The 17,599-nt window shown below is 50.4% G+C and overlaps 1 protein-coding gene across 9 annotated transcripts in view; it reads right to left on the bottom strand.

Annotated features, from left to right (window-relative positions):
• Nucleotides 1–17,599, bottom strand: part of Pisd (phosphatidylserine decarboxylase) — a 61,677-nt gene that overhangs the window by 11,148 nt on the left and 32,930 nt on the right. For 4 of the 9 annotated variants that reach the window (XM_047562361.1, XM_047562360.1, XM_047562359.1 and 1 more), the window contains 5 exons: nt 3,491–3,656; nt 1,410–1,646; nt 1,015–1,153; nt 635–781; nt 194–354 (listed from right to left, as the gene is read on the bottom strand). In XM_047562361.1, the coding sequence (XP_047418317.1) occupies nt 194–354; nt 635–781; nt 1,015–1,153; nt 1,410–1,646; nt 3,491–3,656 (850 nt within the window). The other 5 variants (XM_047562364.1, XM_047562367.1, XM_047562366.1 and 2 more) reach the window with 5 other exon arrangements.

Below are 17,599 nucleotides of genomic sequence, written 5' to 3' on the forward strand. Positions count from 1 at the left end.
CAGCAAAGTGGGTGGGAGGAAAGGAGAGAGAGGTCTTGGCGGGCAGAGACACCCCTCAGAGTAGCTGCTTAGCATAGCCATGCCTGGTTCCAGCTCTCCTACAAGCAAGGCCTCCTAAAATTTCAGGCCCAGTGGACCTGGCTGCATGGCAGATGGAGCAAGTGAACTTTGACAGGGCCTGGGTTCTGCTTACCCTGTCAAAGTAGATGCGGATAGAGCCCACATTGGTGGCCCCCACAGCTGTCAGCGAGAAGAAGCCATGTTTCCAATCTCCTGTCAGGACCACCCGCTCATTGTGGCAGAAGAGCTCTTTGATCCAGCGGGCCATGCCAGGGTTCACTGACATCAGAGAGCCTGTGGAGGCAGGGAATATGATATCCCTCCTCAGAGCCCGGTATGTCTACCCCAGGATGGCCTGAGACCCAGCAGGACTCACGACCTGTTGCCCCAGTGTCATTCCAAGTGCAGACCAGGCTTCCAGAGTCCCCTGCCCATGCCCAGTCAGCCTGAAGTGGTCAACTCCTGGTCTGCATGACCCCAGCCTGGAGCCTGGTCCCCTGATACTAAGAAAGTGAGGGCCTCAGCATGAAGCCCACAGAGGCAGCTCCCACCCAAAGGCCAGTCCTGTGTCTACCTGGGAAGTGGCGCCGATGGGAGACAGTCCAGTCAGTGGGGGAGTGGAAGCAGTGGTAGTCCCCAGGGGCCAGGTATATGACACAGTGGTAGAGCTCATTCCCTTCCCGGGTGACCAGCTGATTCCTGAAGGAATCACGTGAGGAGGCTGTGGGGTAGGGCAGAAAAGAGGGTCAGGCTCTGAGACCAGTTCCAGGTGCTGCCCAGCTCATGATGAGAACCCAGCATGGCATGTGTGCAGACTGGACATGAACTCCAAGGGCCTCGAGGCTTTGGTCAGAGGGATTCCTGGCCCAATGTGCTAGCATGCCACCCCACAGTCTCCCAAGCCTTTCTTTAGCCTCTGGTGTCTGCCCCAGCCCCATCAGGGAAGTGACCTACCTGGGGGGAAAGGCAGGTCCTCCATGAAGGTGCGAGGGCCCAGGAACGATTCCAGGGAGTAAGTTACCCCCTTCACCTGCTCCACCTCACAGTTCTTCACCTGCCCGAAGTTGAGGATCTTACCATCTGATGGGCTGATCTGGAGGGGCCAGAAGAGGCTTGCTGCTGAAAGGGAAGAGTGCTCCTCCCACTAGTTGACAACCCACCTCGTCATGTGCCAAGCACCCATAGCCCACCCTCTGGACATGTTGGACAAATGAGCTTTATAGGGCAGGTGGGATCCAGTCTGGGGAAGCCATCCATAGAGGTCATAGCCAGTGAAGACTATTGCACCTAGTTCCCATAGATGTAGATACCATTTCCTGAAGGGGGAGGAAGTACAAGTTAGGCCTCACCACACTGTGCACCCCGGAGACAGGCCGGGCCTGTGGCTTCAGCTTGCGCCGGAAGAATTCGCTGAGGTTGCGGTAGTGGTGCAGGTCCTCCACAGCAGCCTCCTTCATGTTCACCCCGAAGGTCCAGATGTATAGACTGTAGACAGGCCTGCGCAGCCAGTGCGGCAGCTCCACCTGGTTGAGGCGACCCCAGGCCCGTGACAGCAAACGTGTTGGCACTGACTTGTACAGGGCCACCTGCAGGCCACAGGGCAGAGGGCTGAGTTGACCACACTCCAAAGAACCTAAGTGCTGTCATCAGCCCCCAACCACAGGAGAGAACCTGAACCAGCAGAGGCCACCTGGGGAGGACTAGTTGCCTGGGGCTGATTTTTATGATGTGGCTGTGTCACTAGGAACCAGACTGCACTTGTCAAATATTCTCACAGACCGAGGACAGGATGTACAAATAGCTCAGGTCACTTTAATCACTTCATGCACATGTCAAAGAGTAACTGTCTTAGTCCCAGAAAGGTAAACTGGTCCACACAGCCTCACTTCTTAAAAATGGAAGGTGGGGTGTCAGGAGTTGTGGCTCATATTTATAATCCCAGTGACTAGACACTGAGGCAGGAGGATCCCCAGTTTGAGGCCACCCTCAGCAACTTAAGAGAGGCCCTAAACAATTTAGTGAGATCCAGTCTCAAATTAAAAAGGGCTGGCAGGGATGTGGTTCAGTGATTAAGCATCCCTAGGTTCAATCCCCTATACCAAAAAAAAAAAAAAAAAAAAAGCAGGAAAGGTAAAGAAAAGAAAATGGGAGATGGGGGCCTAGTAGTAGTCTGAGCAAGGCTGGTAGGAGGCAATAGGCATATGCCTTTGACCCAAGTCATTGCCCACATCACAGCCCACTTGAGAAGGAGCAAGAGGCTCCCAGGAGCCTGGGACAGATCTATAGCCCAAAGTGTACACCCTCTTGTCTTAAGAGGAACAGAGGACATTTTCGGATGGATCTGCTATATCATTGTCATAGTGGCCCAAGATGCCCTGCATCTCAAGATCGCCTGTCCTGCTGGGCTCCACTGGGCCTAATGGCAGGCCTTGTTATCAGTCCATGGAGCTGCCTACACCTGTGGTCTCCTAGGAGGCAGAGAGGAATCACCCTTTGGGGCCCCTCTGTTGGTTCTTCCAGCCTGGAGCACCAGGAAACAGGAACCAGTCCCACACTGGGGCCCCAAACCCTCCTGCAGAGTCAGGTAGCCTCTTGAACTTAAGGGGCCACTGCCCTAGGGGAAACTGCCTGACTGGTGCTACTGCTTGTCTGGCTACAACCAGGCAGCAACTTCCTAAGGTATAAAAGTCAGTTTTACCAACTTTTAATACCTTTATGAGATAGTGATTTACTGGCTCCCTGAGCATTAGCCTTTCCCCTTCCAGGTGATGTCCAGTCACCTGGAGTGGCCCCGGGCTGCTGTGATGCCAGGCTATTCTCAGCAACAGGCTGGAGCCTGGTCTAACGTCCAGTGCACTGTAGCACCCTCAAGCTTTCATGTTGCCCACTCAGGCAGTCAAGGGATTCCTCCTTGGGGTAGGTCTGCCGGGAAGCAAGAGTCCTCCAGGGACTCTTGGGGAGTACTGCTCAGGGCAGGCTCCTGTACAGCCTTCCAGTTCCTCAAGTGTGCCTTTACACTAATGGGCCCAAACAGGCTCCAGCCTTCCTGAATACCCCTCTGATACCAGAAATTTATCTGGACTTTTCCTAAAAATTGCCTGTTACTTTGAAAGTTAGACAGAGACACCACCTTCTGACTGCCCAATCTTAAGTTCCTTCCATAACCAGAGCTCCCCAATAGCACCAGTGAGGCAGGCAAGGACAGCAGGCAGTGGACAGTGAGTGCTCAGTTACTGCACTCCACATGGCCACTGGCTAACCTGGCCTTCTCAAAAGTTGCCTTCGCCTTCCCAATGAAATTTCCCATACTGCCCCACAAGGGTGCAATGATGCCTCTACTTCTGACAACTGGTCCCCTTGTTCTCCCCTGTACCCCAGTCTCAGGCCTACCTGGGGCGGGGGTGGGCCGCAAAGGCCTGTGCACACTTACCCTGCTCACAGGCCTCCATCCCACCCGGCTGAGTGGCCTGAGGGCACCAAAGGGCAGGAGGTAGTAGAGGACAGTCAAGGGCCAGGAGCGCAGTTTCAGGGCGGGTCTGGACATGCAGCTCAGCTGGCCTAGCCTTCTCCTCAGGGCCAGCTGGGGGAAGTGCAACCTGCAGGGCACATGTCCATGCAGAGTCAGAAGCGGGGGTCTCAGGGGGTCCCAGGAATGGCCCACCCTCGATCACTGTCATTCCTATTCCCTCAGCAAGCTGCCTCTCCATGGAGCAGTAGAGTCCAACAAGCACTGCAGTGCCCCCTTGGGGACCTGGAAACCACTGTATATCAGACTCATTTCCCAGTCTTTTCCCATCTGCCAGCTGGCTGAGGACTAGGAGGGAGCTGCGAGATGGAAGAGGGTTAGGCCAAATTCCTAGGTATCTGAGAAGACTGACTGGCTTCTGAGCTTGGGAATGGCTCCAGAGACAATCTTTGGGGCCCAAAGTGGGCAAGGGAGATAGAAGGCCTGCCTCATACTCCCCAGCCTCCTATGGCCAGTGAGGGTGGGACTCAGGCACAGCCCTGCCCACACAAGAGTCAGAAGGACAGAGTTAATCAGCACAGCAGTGCACAGTGCTATGACCTGGTCAGCTCGGTATCTGTTTGCAGAGTATTTGCTACCATCCTATTACAGACCTGGGAAAATCTCTTCATGGCTCCAGGCCTCTAGCTTCTTCATCTGCTAAATTAAAAGGACTGGGCTAGACAAGATCTAAAGTTGTGGCTCCATCAGCCTGCATGGTCTTTCTCCAGCAGGTCAGGTTCTCCAAAACCTATCAACAGCATTATAGTGAGAACTTCATCCCAAGCTCTCAAGCCACCTTCCCACTCAGCTAGAGCCATACAAGTGACCCAGGTCCCTCCTTTCAGCAAACGTGTGTGGTAGATATACTCTCCCCAGTGTATACACCAGCACATATTTGGCACAGGCTCAGCCTCACAGGAGTTGCGGTGGCTGGGATGGGTTCTTCAACCAGAACCCTGGGCTCCTTAGTTGCAACAAAGTCCCCTTGTCACATACATACCTAGGTCCTAGATAATACTCTTGAGGTCACAGTGTAGCCTTCAGGAGACCACACTGCCACCCACTCTGAAAATAATACCAGGTCTTAGTTTCCTCATCTGCAAAAGTACTGCATTCAACAGGGCAATCTAAGGCTGCCATCTCTGACTGTGTGCTCTCAAGAGAAGCTGCTTTCTCTGTCACCCAGGTGCTGAGCAAACCAAGGAACAAAGAGGTAGCTCAGTTGAGAGTAAGAGCAGAACAAATGGAGACCTAAACCAAGGGGCCGGCCCTTAGTTCATCAGGAATGACAGAAGGCGGCAGCGCTCTAGTCTCTGCAGGTGGCTTGTGTCCCCACAGCTCATCTGATGTCCTGCTTTATTTCTCGCTCCCATTCCACTATGAATAGTTTTTTCCATTATGCTTTTTAAAAGTCTAGGGAGGTGGCAGGGGCCAAGCAAAAACAAACAAATCACTGCTCTCCTACAGGGCTCCCCCTCCCTGCTCACTGCAGAAGAGCAGAGACCAATCCTGGAAGAGCATCTCTGAGTAACTAGTTCCAAAGCCAGGTGATCGCTTTTCCCACCCCCACCCCTCAACCACCTCTAAGCTTTCCTCACAGCCCTGACCACAGGTACCTGAAGCGGGCTCTCCTACTCAGTGCGCTCAGGCCCCCCTCGCTGGGTCCCTCCAGCTGTGGGGGCTGGCCCCCAGGCCCCCTGCTGCCACCTCCGCTTCTGGGCCGTTGGACATGAACTCTGACCTTCCGGAGATTGTGGCGGGGCACAGTGGGGTTAGGACGCGTTGGGCAGCATCTCACCATTTCGCTGCTGCTCGGAGCTCTGGTCCTCGCCGCGCCTCTGACTGACACATCGTGGGCAGGCACAGGGAGGGCGGTGCAAGGCTCTCTGCGCTCACTCGCTCGCCTTTGTTTTTCCTCCTTCCTCCCCTTCCCCCCGCGCCAGAGAATCTCCTGTGCTGTCACTGCTCCAGGGGCAGGGGTGGCTGGTGGCACGGCTTCCCCACTTGGTTCAGTCTCGGCTCACAGGGCACAGGTTAGAGGGTCAGGGCTATTGCAAACAGACAAGCACTGGTCACACCTGCTCAGGCTTCTGCACACAGCAGAAGCCCCTGCACTTGGCCTGCTCAGTCCCCCAAGTATGGCCACCTATCTGGTCCCTCCTGCCCTGGGCTGAGCCAGTCTGCCCAGCTCACCCACTCCCTTAGCTCCGCCAGGAGGGCAGCAGGTATGCAATTCCATGGGGCCCCATTCTCTAGCGAACCATTGTGGAGAGGGGACCAGAGGCTGCCAGGGCTTCCAGGCACCACTGAGCCCCAAGAGTACAGGTGGAATCTGAGCCCTGGGCTGAGTCTCCTCCCTTACCAAGACCTGACCCATTTTTGATTCAGGTTACAAAGTAGCATCTGAGGAACAAGAGAAGTAGGCAGCAGGCAAAGTACCATGGTAACAACCTAAGCATCTGTCTGCTCTGGCTCTTTCCTCACCCCTCTTAGAGCCCCCAATACCTGGATGTCACCCTATCCAAGCCTCCTCAGAAACTGTGCACCTGGCTGGCTTCAGGGAAAACCAACCTGGGGCTGGGAAGTGTCCAGGACCGAAGCTCAAACCACTCGCCCTGCTTTCCATCTTTGCTTCAGAGAAGCACTTTGGCCAGGCCCCTCCCTGGCTATCTGTAGGACACACCCCACCTGAACAAACCCTTCCCACTACACAGATAACAGGACTAGAAGAGCAAACATTCCACAGCTGTTGCCATCTCAGCCCAGGGCAATTAAGGTGCTCAAAGTCCCAGGGAGGTGGGCTGACATGGGCTGAGGGGGACATGGGCAGACATGGGCTGACATAGGCTGATATGGGCTGACTGGGAAGCCACCTCGTCTCACCTCCAATCTCAATCACAGCCCTGGAGGGGAGCGGGCTCCTGTCACCATCTTTGAATGAAAGCATGCAGACCCCAAGAGCTCCTGCCTAAGGCAGAGAAGAGACCCAAGCAAGGATCAGCTGGCAAAGCCTTGCAGAGAGGCCCCAACTCAGATGTCACTCTATCCACACAAGGATGAATGTGTGCTGCCCTAGCAACTCCACCTCAGCCAGAGACATAAAAATTCCATTCCTGGCACCGGCCCCCAAGAACCACAGAATCTTCACATATACTACTGTCCTCCGGGAGGTGGGACAACAAGGCAACTAAGGTCTGGACATAGAATGGGTTTCTCCTCCTAATGAAACAAATGGTGAGGCCTGGCCCACTCCTAGCCCCACTTCAGCAGTACCTTTCTCCCCAAGACCCACTCTTGAGTGGGAGGGGGAGCTTACTGTAGGCTGGGTCAGACCTCACCCAGCAAACAGATGTACCTGAGCCTCCTCCCTGGAGATATGCTAGCACCAGATCAACACAAACCTGGGAACCCCATTCTGTCAAAAGGACTAGAACCAGGGTTCCATGGGCACCCTGCTTCTGCCTCAGGCTCATGTAAGCCTCCCACCAACATTCCCATCCACAATGGTCAGGTCACTTCAATTATCCTACCAAGGAACTGAGCATTCAAGCACCCTCCCTGGCTCACCAGGCTTTTTTTTTTTTTTTTTTTTTTGCGGTACTGGGGATCGAACTCAGGGCCTTGTGCTTGCAAGGCAAGCACTCTACCAGCTGAGCTATCTCCCCAGCCCTCATCAGGCTTTTAACTGAACAGGAAAACAGGTCCAGGGAGGTGATGGGCAGTAGGCATGAGACTGTGTCTTGATCAACAGAGGTGGTTCTTTCCCTCCTCTGTAAAGTTCAGGCCAGGAGCAAAGGAGCTGAGCTCATGCCCAGGATTCACAGGGAGGCAAGTGTGGCCTTGTGGAATGGGAGGGAAGGAAGGGATCCAGGAGTCTCAGTCTCTTGCCAAGTTTTCCTCACTGTCCTACCACATGGGATGCTAACCATGGCAGCACAGAATATGTCAAAAAGGCACAAGCATGCAAACTAAACCTGATCAAAACCCGCAGGTTATCAGACTCCTGTGGGAACTTTCCATTTCATTCTCTCATAGCTCTGGAGGACCAGTCAGGTCTCCCATCCAGGATGCCAAGGACTGGAGACCTGTGAAGCCAGGAGTCTGGTTAGGCTGAAAGGCCCACCTAAGTGGGGCAGGCCCATGCTCTTCCTACTACAATGCAGGAAGCTCAAGGAGAACAGCATGAGAAGAGAGACATTCTTACCTATAGAGACACTAAAAGCTGCCCAAGAGTCCAGGCATCAAATCTACACTTGCTCACCATCAGGGAAGGGATAGGCAGGAGGTCCTTGTCTTTATCACTATTCTACCTCCTCTTCTGAAATGGGACAGAGACCAGGGAATCGGAGTTCCCCCAAAATACCATCTGAAAGTTCCCACAGGGAGCAGAATAAACTTATTTGCCCCCCAGGAAACAGACTAGGCATTGTCTGTCCAATCCATCACTGCCTTCCAACCTCCCAAGGCAGAGCTACTTTTTGGCCAGCAGTGTTTCCAGCCTCCCCATTTAAGAGTCCCACTTGCCCACTACCTTGACAGCTCTTGGGCCCCAAGCCAGAGACTTCACCCTCCCTGACCCCTGAGTGCTTAGGCCCTGGAAGAGGAACTGCACAAGGAGGGAGCCCTGAGGTAGGGAAGTCCCGATACCTTCCTTCCCTTCTGACAGTCAAGCACTTTCTGTGGAGGTGAGTTTCTGACTGTAATGAGTGGAACTTTAAAGTATTACATGGCCTAAGGGCCAGTCCCTTAGAATGTGAGAACTCAGAGGGCTTTGTGGTGGGCCACAATCTGATCATTGTAATCCTGGCTGTCCTCCTCCCCCAATTTACTCCAAGAGCTGCAGAAGGTCAGGAAAAGTCACAAGTGCTCTCCAGGTCTCAGTTTTTTCATCTTGGATATGGGAAGGAAAGAAATTCTCACCCACTTCCCTTGAGGCTCACAGCACAGCTGCAACCATGGACTAGAGCACCTGCTCAGAAACCCTCACTCCTACCCCTACTCTCTGGCTTCTGACAGCTAGACTGTGGTTCCAGAAAGGCAAATCCACACTCTTGGAGGTCAAAGGTTTATACAGGGCAAGCAGGGGCTTAGATAGTAGTTCAGAAAGGGGACCCAAATGGGGTAGGAAGTGATGCAACCACACGGGGTGTGGGGGTCAGCTGTCAGGACATGTCCTGGGGGCATATACCTGAGCAGCACTGCCATGTCTTCATCCACCCCTCACTGCCTCCCCATTCTCCAGTAGAATGGAACATTCCAACTGAAGTTGGCAGAATGGCCCAGGCCAGTTAGCAGTTACTATGGGCATGAGGGGGAGAATCTGGGCATTACGGAAATGTGCACGTGTGGGACCAGGTGTATAGGTGTGCACTGCTCCTCCTGACCTGGTTAGCTCAAACTTTGGTGGATTCCAATTTGAGGCCTGGGTTGGATGGGCAGGCGGTGAGGGGGATGGGAATACCAGTCAACCACCCCACAAAAAGCTCTCCCTGACCACATGGGACTTTGCAGCTCCAGCTGTTCGGCCAGAGACCCCTGAGAACTGGCTCCTGCTCCCTGGTGGAAATCCCACTGGGTGCCAGGGTCATTCCCTCCTAAAGCCTCAGGAGAAACCTCCAGTGCTCCAAAAGACTTGTTTACCCCATATCTACCCGCCTACTTTCTGTACACTCCCTTACCCTGGAGGCCAGGTACCATTTCTTCCCCAGTTCATGCCAGATGAGTTGTGTCCAGTGGGGTACCAATCCCTCCTCCCTCACATTCCAGGGCTAGATGTGAACAAAACTTCACAAGTATAGGGGATGGGAAAATGGATTCTCCTTGGACAAAAGGGTGAGTCATCTTGGAAAGCCATGGGCAACAGAAGAGGTGGCAAAGAGAAGGGCCAAGAGGCACTTGTTATTAAGAGTCAGTGGTCTAGGGGGCTCAAGGAAGGGGAAGGGGTAGAAGCTGGGCCTTCTTTAATCTCCCAAAGAAAAGGAACTCCTATGGCACCTGTGAGGAACAAGGCTCTGAAAAAAGGCAGCATAACACCTGCTTCTCTGGCCCTTGGATAGTGACACGGTGACAAGTCTCAATACCTCTGGGCCCTTCTGAGGAACAGGGCAGCTTCCCTCCTCCTCAGGCACCCAGTGCCCCAGTCCTATGAAGCAGAACTGAGGAAATACACTAGGGCGCCAGGGCTGTCCTGCCTACACTCAGCAGACACTTCTCAGCATTTCCCTCACTTCCTGCCCCACAGCTACAGGCAGGAGATACCACAGGATGTGGAGGAAGTGAGCTCATGCAGCCAGGACCCCGTGACCTGCCTGGGGGACAGGAAAAGGCCACAACTTGATTAAGACTATCTGGACAGGGTCCTCAGGCCTACAGGGCTCCATTGTTTACAAAAACTAGAGCCAACTGGCAGCCCTGAAAGTGCTAGAAAGGCACTCCCACCGGGTAGGAAGCAGTCATCAGAGCTGGCTGGGGCAGGGTAGGGCACGTCCCTGGGAAGCTGCTCGCTCCTGTAAGTCACTTGTGGCTCCCAGGGCTGGTCACCTGCAAGTCACCTGTGGCTCCTGTGGGATCACTGGCAGGTGGGTACCGCTCCGGCTTCTAGGCTCTGGCCTCTGACTGGCTCCAACTCTGCTCAGAAGCCTCAGGGTGGGCGGGGGCTCGAGTTCCAGCCACTCAGGCTGCCAGGGGGCGGGCACAAGAGGAGTGACACCAGACACCGTTAAAGCCGCCACAACCTCCGAATTTCAGCCAGGGTCCAGGGAATCCTGGGGGCCCCTTTAAGAGGAGGAGCTGCAACCTGGGGAAAAGGGGAAGAGGTGGGTAGCTGGGTTGGGTCTGGTCACAGTCATTGTCCTTTCTCAGGCCTTGGTCTAAGAGGGTGGGACTGGGCTGGCGGCCCCAGAGGATAACTCCTAGGACGGGGAGACCCTGTCCTGGGCCTGTGATTAGTTCCTGATCTGTGCCTCCCTCATCACTTCCCCTACAACCTCACTAGGCAGAGGCCCTACATACTGACCTCATGGAGGACCAGCTTTTCCACTCGACTGACCAGAAAATCACCTCCAGCCACCCTTTCTAATCCTGGAAGCTTCGAGGAAGATGTGAAAGTCCCTGCTTCTTCCCTTGGGTCTGATCCTGAAGACCCAAGGCTGCCCCTACTCCTCACCTTGTCTTCCAGGCCTGCACGTCCCTGCTGGACAAAACACCCAGATCCAAAAAGAGATATAGATGTCTGAAAAAGGTCCACCCACTGGCAGCTCAGAAGACCCACGGGGCTTTTCCTTGGTGGGATGAATACCTGTGGGATATTATCCTTCTACCCCAATGGATCTGAAGGCCCCAGTGTGCAGAGCACAGTGTCAGCAGACCAACTATCCCCATATCCACAGGATGCCCAGCATGTACTCAGCCAACACAAGATGGAATGAACCAGTTTAACATTTTTCAGGGGACAGGAAGGTCTTTGGGGATCACCATCCAACAAAATAGTCTCATTTGTGTCTGTGCAGCCATCTCAAAAATGGCTAGATGGTCTTGGGGGCTCAGTATTTTTCACTCTGGGCTACTGAACAAGAATACAACTTCAGCCCCTGCTGACCACCGAGAATTTCATTTCTTAAACAACTAACATTGGGAACAGGATGAGAACACCTATAAGGTTTGTGGAGAGATGGGATGGATGGGACGAGGCTGCCTGGAATAGGACAAATGACATGGTGCAGACATAGCCCCACATACCTGTCCTCCTCTCCTAGATTCAACCTGCCAAGTGCTGCATAAGCTGCCAAGTGCTGCTATAGGCCTGGGCTACCGGAGAAGTGGGATAGATAAGCAGGGAGCCACCATTAAGGACCTCCATAACATTCTGCATCTGTAAAGCACCAATGGGAATTGGTAGGCAGGGTGTGAGTGACAGTTCCAGTCCTAAGGAGCTGCAGGCTTTGGTACAGGGCTGGTGAATACCTTACACACAGGTTGCCTTTCCTGTTTCCCTGGCCTGTACCCACAGTAGATACCACATTCAACCTTCTCTGAGACCCAGGGAGACCCAGATCCCTTCTCACCTCTGAGCTCCAGGTAAATATATAAGGTGGGATAAAAAGGAATTGGGCACAGAAAGATACTGACATAGGATCCTAGCATCACCAATTCCAGGACTGGAAAGATCTGACTTCCCAAATCCTCTAGTACTTGCAGGCTAGAAAGCTCGGGTTCACTAAGTACAGAATGGAACCAAGTCCAAGTCAGACAAGGAAAAGGTCTGTGGATCAAAAGCTCTGCGCACAACTTGGCCCTCTTTTTGCTGAGCAATCTCTCCCCTGTAGAAAGGCCAACTGGACTGGATTGTGTCCATCAGTGTACCTTTTCAACCAGTTAAACCTCTAAGGTATTTAGAAAACCCATAAACCAGCCTACCAGTCTGCTCGGTATCAGCCCTCACCCCACCTTCCAACCAGACTCCCAACACCTATCTTTTCAGCAGGAAAATACCTTCTGGATTTCAAACAATAGTTAACAAATGAATTTCTAGGAAAAAACACAACAATTCTTTGGCAAGTTTACTTTCCCACACCTTGAAGGGAGTCCCTTCAGACCACTGAGTCCTTAAATTCAACTCTTCCCTAAGCAGGACTGACACCTAGTGCCACTGGAAGGCTCTGCAGATGCCAGGGCCATTTGGTTGCCAGCACCTGCAGATAAAAGGTGGGGTTGAGGGGTAGGGGATGGTACTCCCTGCTAGGCCCCTGCTGGATAAATTTTATGTACTTACTACCCTGTGCCAAGGGCTGAAAGGTGTTTGAGGGACTGGCAGGTGCTCTCTCAGCTAATTCTAATTCCCTGGATAACAGGAGAGGTCCTTCCAGGAACACTAATGATGGTTGGTATCTGAGGCTAGAACAAGGAGCCACAGGAAGGTCATCGGCCTCCCAGGTGGCCAGGTGGGACCCCAGACAAGAATGAACATTATCCCAGTCCTTCACAATTCCCTCCCCCCATTCAAGAATGTTCTCTGGCAGCCCCACTAGACTGTACAACATCTAGGATGCCCCCTAGCCCATGCAGAGCCCCTCCAGCAGCTCCTTGAGGACCCTGTGCAGGTACCATTTAGGGTGGCCTGCAGGGGGGATAAAGAAAAAGTGATTTTAGGTGCAGCAAGCCTACTAGAAAGCTTCCCACTGTATCACTTGACTGGAAGTTGACTATTTGCCCATTTAAATGTCTATGGTTGTATTCTCAACACCTATCAGGTATGAAGTAAAATGGTACCTACTAAATTCTACTCTCTGCCTATGCAGGACCAGGTATTTACACACATATTCTCATTTAACAACTGTATACAGGAGCTATCAGTAGCTTTTTTTAAAAACAGATGAGAATAATAAAGCTGTTTATATAAAGTTTAACAATGTGCAGAACATGTCCAATACTGTTCTCAGTCACATACATCATGGCACAGAGGAGTATTCTGTGCTCAGGCCAATGGGGATCCAGGAAGGAGAACAAGGCACTTCTCAGCATCTTACTCACTACTTAAGAAGGATGGTGGCAGAATGGATGGGCTGATCTGTCTTTACTCTTTTTCATAAACTGAAAGTACTGCAGCACACTTTTTTTTTTTTTTTTTTTTTTTTTTTTTTTTTAGGTACTGGAGATTGAACCTAGGGCCTTGTGCAGCAAGTAGTCTATCACTGAAATTTTATCCCTAGCCCTTCTTTTTATTTTATTTTGAGACAGGGTCTCACTAAATTGCCAAGGCTAACTTCAAACTTGCCATATTCCTGCCTCAGCCTCACGTGTAGCTGAGATTATAGGCACCAAGTCATGCATTTTTTTTTTAAATTCTAAACTGAGTCTAGAAATAAGGAAGTGGATCTAATGCATGAGTGAGTGTCCTCAGCCAGCCAAGCTACTCCCTGACTGAGGCTTGTCTTCTACACAGTTGCTTCTCTAGTGCCTTGGACTTCCTCATAAAACCCCATAACCAGGCCAAGAATGAACAACCAAATTTGTTGCCTCATTTGTACACTCAGATGCATGTTAAAAGTATTTAGTGGATGAGGTTTCATAATGTCTGCTATTCTGCAATGTACTTTTTTTTGGTAGTGTTGGTGATTGAACCCAGGGCCTTGCACATGCAAGGCAAGCACTCTACCAACTGAGCTATAACCCCAGACCCTGTATTTTTTTTTTTATAAAATCTACTATGTACTTTTAGAAGTTTCAGAGAAAAATAAAATACATACACATGGAAGTAGGCAGATATAATACGTTAACAACTATTCAATCAAGGTGGTACAGGTACAGATAACTTATTCTCTCAATTTTTCTACTCCATTCAAAAATGTTTACAATTTTAAAAGTGGGAAGACTTTTTAAACCACAGAAAAAACTAAATTATATTATCAGAGAACCTAAGATCACAATGTGTACATGGAAATTCTCCTGATCAAGGGGAGGCAGAACACTTGGGGCCTGTGCTTAGTGCATCCCACAGCACCATTGTGGCTGCCTTAAGTGCAAGAACTTAGGACTGAACTATAAACTGTTCATTTACTATCCACTCAGTCCAGATGCAGTAAGAACCCTGCATGCCCAGTCGTTCATGGCTGACAGGACAGGCCAGATGCCAACCAAATCTGGCTTTGCAGTTGAAGTCTCTCACATCTTCCTGGAGTCATCTCCAGGTCCAGCAAGGCTTGGAGAAGAAGGAACTGGGATATGACTTCTATCTGGTGGCCGTAGAGCATTTCCACTGGCTTCTTCTCCCAAACCCCTCACCCCATTCCCATCAGTCCAGCTTTCCCACCACAGATGCTTCTGTTTTCTGACCCAGTAGTCACTGAAGAAGGATGTCTCCCAACTCTGACATGGAGATCAAAGGGAGTTTGTCACCAGATTTTATCCTGTATAGAACTGAGATCATCAGATCACCTAGAAATTAACAGGAAACCCCACGACTCACTACATTGCATTGCTGTGCACCCACCCACACACCTGACACATGTCACATAATACCTTCAGTTTACAGACACTACAGACCTTGTACCCTTCTAATTAGGAAATACTTAGGAAGTTTTTCTGTCTCCCCTTTTTAAGGAAGTACATATTTGCCACTGAAAATTTCTCATGGACCCTAAACTTTCATTTTTCTTGTTTTGGAATGGGGTCTCGCTATGTTGCCCAGACTGGCCTGAACTCTGAAGCTCAAGTGATCCTCCTGCTTCAGTCTTCTGAACAGCAAGGACTATAGGTGCAGACAGAATGCCCTAAACTTCTAACAGTCATGTCTTAATATAATCCTGGTCTCAGGCCACTCTAAATGGGTCCCTCCTCTGTACTTCATCTGTAGAAATCTATGGGAGTAACAGGCTACTTCAGGATTAGCAGTCTGACAGCCTCATTCAAGTGCTTAAGTTCAGGCTCATAGCATTTGTTACTATATTCCTGTGATAAGCAAGGCCACAAGTGGTGGCAGAAGAAACTGAGAATCCCTCCCCGCTTTTACAGAGTAAAGAAGGAACAGTGGAAGGTATCAAAAAAAAAAAAAATCATCTTTATTGTGAAAGCACAAATTCTCTTCTCCATTCTGATTATGATTTGATCTGAAGTAAAGTTTTCAATCAACATTTTTGAGGGATAAAGTGTCCCCTTCCCCTCATTCAGCACTTGCTATCTTCAGTCCAGTGAAGGCTTGATTCCCTACAAGTTACAAGTTCTAGCTCAAATTTCTGTCTCAGAGTATTTGTAAAAATAACATGTAGACTGAATGTCAAGGAAAGAATTCACACTGTTCTAGAAACAAGGCTTTCAGCCCCATTCAGATCAAGAGGCCACGCTGCCTTTATAGGAAGGAGATGCAGGCTGGGCAAGGTTTGCACCTGGGATCATGCCCCTCTGTCCTCCAAACTGGCTAAAGGAGAGCCTGCTCTGTGACTATCCAGGCAAAGATGTATTTCAGAAATTCGGTCCCTTGCCTCTGGCCTGCCAGTACCTAAGGATTAAAAGCCCTCCCCTAAGGAGGAGAGAATGTAAAGGGGAAATATTAAGGAATGAAACTGACCAAATTATATTGTTATATTTTCTGTATGTGTGAATAAGTGACAACAAAGTCCACCATTATGCACAACAATAATGTATCAATTAAAAACGTGGGGAAAAAAGGAGGTGCTGGGGATGTAAAGTGCCCCTGGGTTCAATACCTAATTGTAAATAATAATGGGGGGGGGGTTCTTTCCTGACACTGAGGTCCATAGGGCAGAGGCCACACAAAGTAACTCAGGGCTGCCTCTGACTAGGCACAGCTCAGGCCCAAGGATGTGGGGTAGTTTCAAAGAATCCCTCACTGGCTAGAAGGTCTGGATGGCCACCCCTACTGCCAACCCTCTGCCCCAGGGAAAACTTACCCTTGCCTCATCTAATTGCATGAAGTGGGGGAATTGTCCACCAAATGCCATGAGGCTTTGGGGGCACGGGGTGGAGACAGACAGGGAAAGTAGAAAAATGCTCACTGACTATGAAGACCATGGCTAGGAAATGGCAAAGCTGCACCAAGAGATGCAAAATGGGACCTAGGGCCCTAGGGAAGATGTGCATGCCCCCTCCTTTCCCAACAGAGATCTGCCCTACCCTTTCTCAGAATCCAGTCAGGTCCCAACTACCAGAAAGTAAACAAGAACCAAATCCAAAGGTAAGATGGATATTTCAGTTAGATATTTTATGACCAAAAGCAGGGGCAAAGCTAAGTGTGGTGGTACACACCTGCAATCCCAGTGGCTGGGGGGTGAGGCAGGAGGATCACAAGTTCAAAGCCAGCCTAAACAACTTAGTAAGATGATATCTTAAAATAAAAAAAAATTTTAAAAGGGTTGGGGATGTGACTCAGTGGTTAAGCACCTCTGGGTTCAATCCCCAGTACCAAAAACAAACAAATGGGGGCACAACCTAAAAAATAAAATATATATATCTGTCAACTTGAGTAAAAGAGGCAACAAGAAATATGCTTTAGTTGCTAGATATTTTTGTGACTTGTAGGGACAAAGGGACAGTGTATCTGAAATGACAACTGCCACATAACTGCTTGCCAGGGCAAGCACACCTGGCTGCCTTTTATCCTCTATCAGTGTTGTTCACTGGCAAAGGTCTCTGTGCCAATGGCCCTCCTCCCTGAGGCCAAGGGTCAAAAGGCAATTGGTCCTGCATAGCCCAAAGGAACTTGTCTACTTTGGTCATGAATCCAGGACAATTTTAGGGCATCATGAATTCCTACAAAGAAATACCTGGAAGAATCTCCTCATACTTCTTCTTAGTAGTCCGTGAAGTCCTCTCTCAAGAGGGTCCTCAGTGCCCTTAAGAAAATCACTTCTGCTCACTGATGGATGCTACCAGGCTAAGTCAAGGACTAAACTAGAAGGAACTAAAAGCAATATGCTGACTGCTATAGTGTAGATAAGTGACCGTCCCCGCCCCCAAAGGTCCATGTGATAAATTAGGCTTAGTCCCAAGATAGTGCTACTGGAGGTGATGAAATCTTCAAGAGATGGGGACTACCGGGAGGTCTTCAGATCCTTAGGGGCATGCCCCTTAAGGAGGACAGTGGGAACTCAAACCCCTTCCTCTTCCCTTTACTCCATGACCACAAGGTGAGCAGTTCTGCTCTGCCAAGAGCTCTCTGCCATTGCCACCGGGCACCCTCTTGATGGCCTCAAAGCAATGGATTCAACTGATCATAATCTGGAGCTTTTAAAACTATGAGCCAAAATAAACCTCTTCTCTTATAAATTGTCTCAGAAGATCAAGGAACAACTTCTAAGCATGATTTCAAGTTACCCCTCTAGCCACATGATTCTGTGAAAAAAACCTTGACAAGAAAAGCATCCATTTTAAGTTTCATCTAATCAAAGATTCTCTTTTTTATTATTTATTTTTTAGTTGTAGATGGACACGATATCTTTATTTATTTATATGTGGTGCTGAGGATCAAACCCAATGCCTCACATGCTAGACAAGCATTCTACCACTGAGCTACAACCC

Source organism: Sciurus carolinensis, chromosome 8 (genome assembly GCF_902686445.1).
Source record: "Sciurus carolinensis chromosome 8, mSciCar1.2, whole genome shotgun sequence".
Taxonomy (NCBI): Eukaryota; Metazoa; Chordata; class Mammalia; order Rodentia; family Sciuridae; genus Sciurus; species Sciurus carolinensis.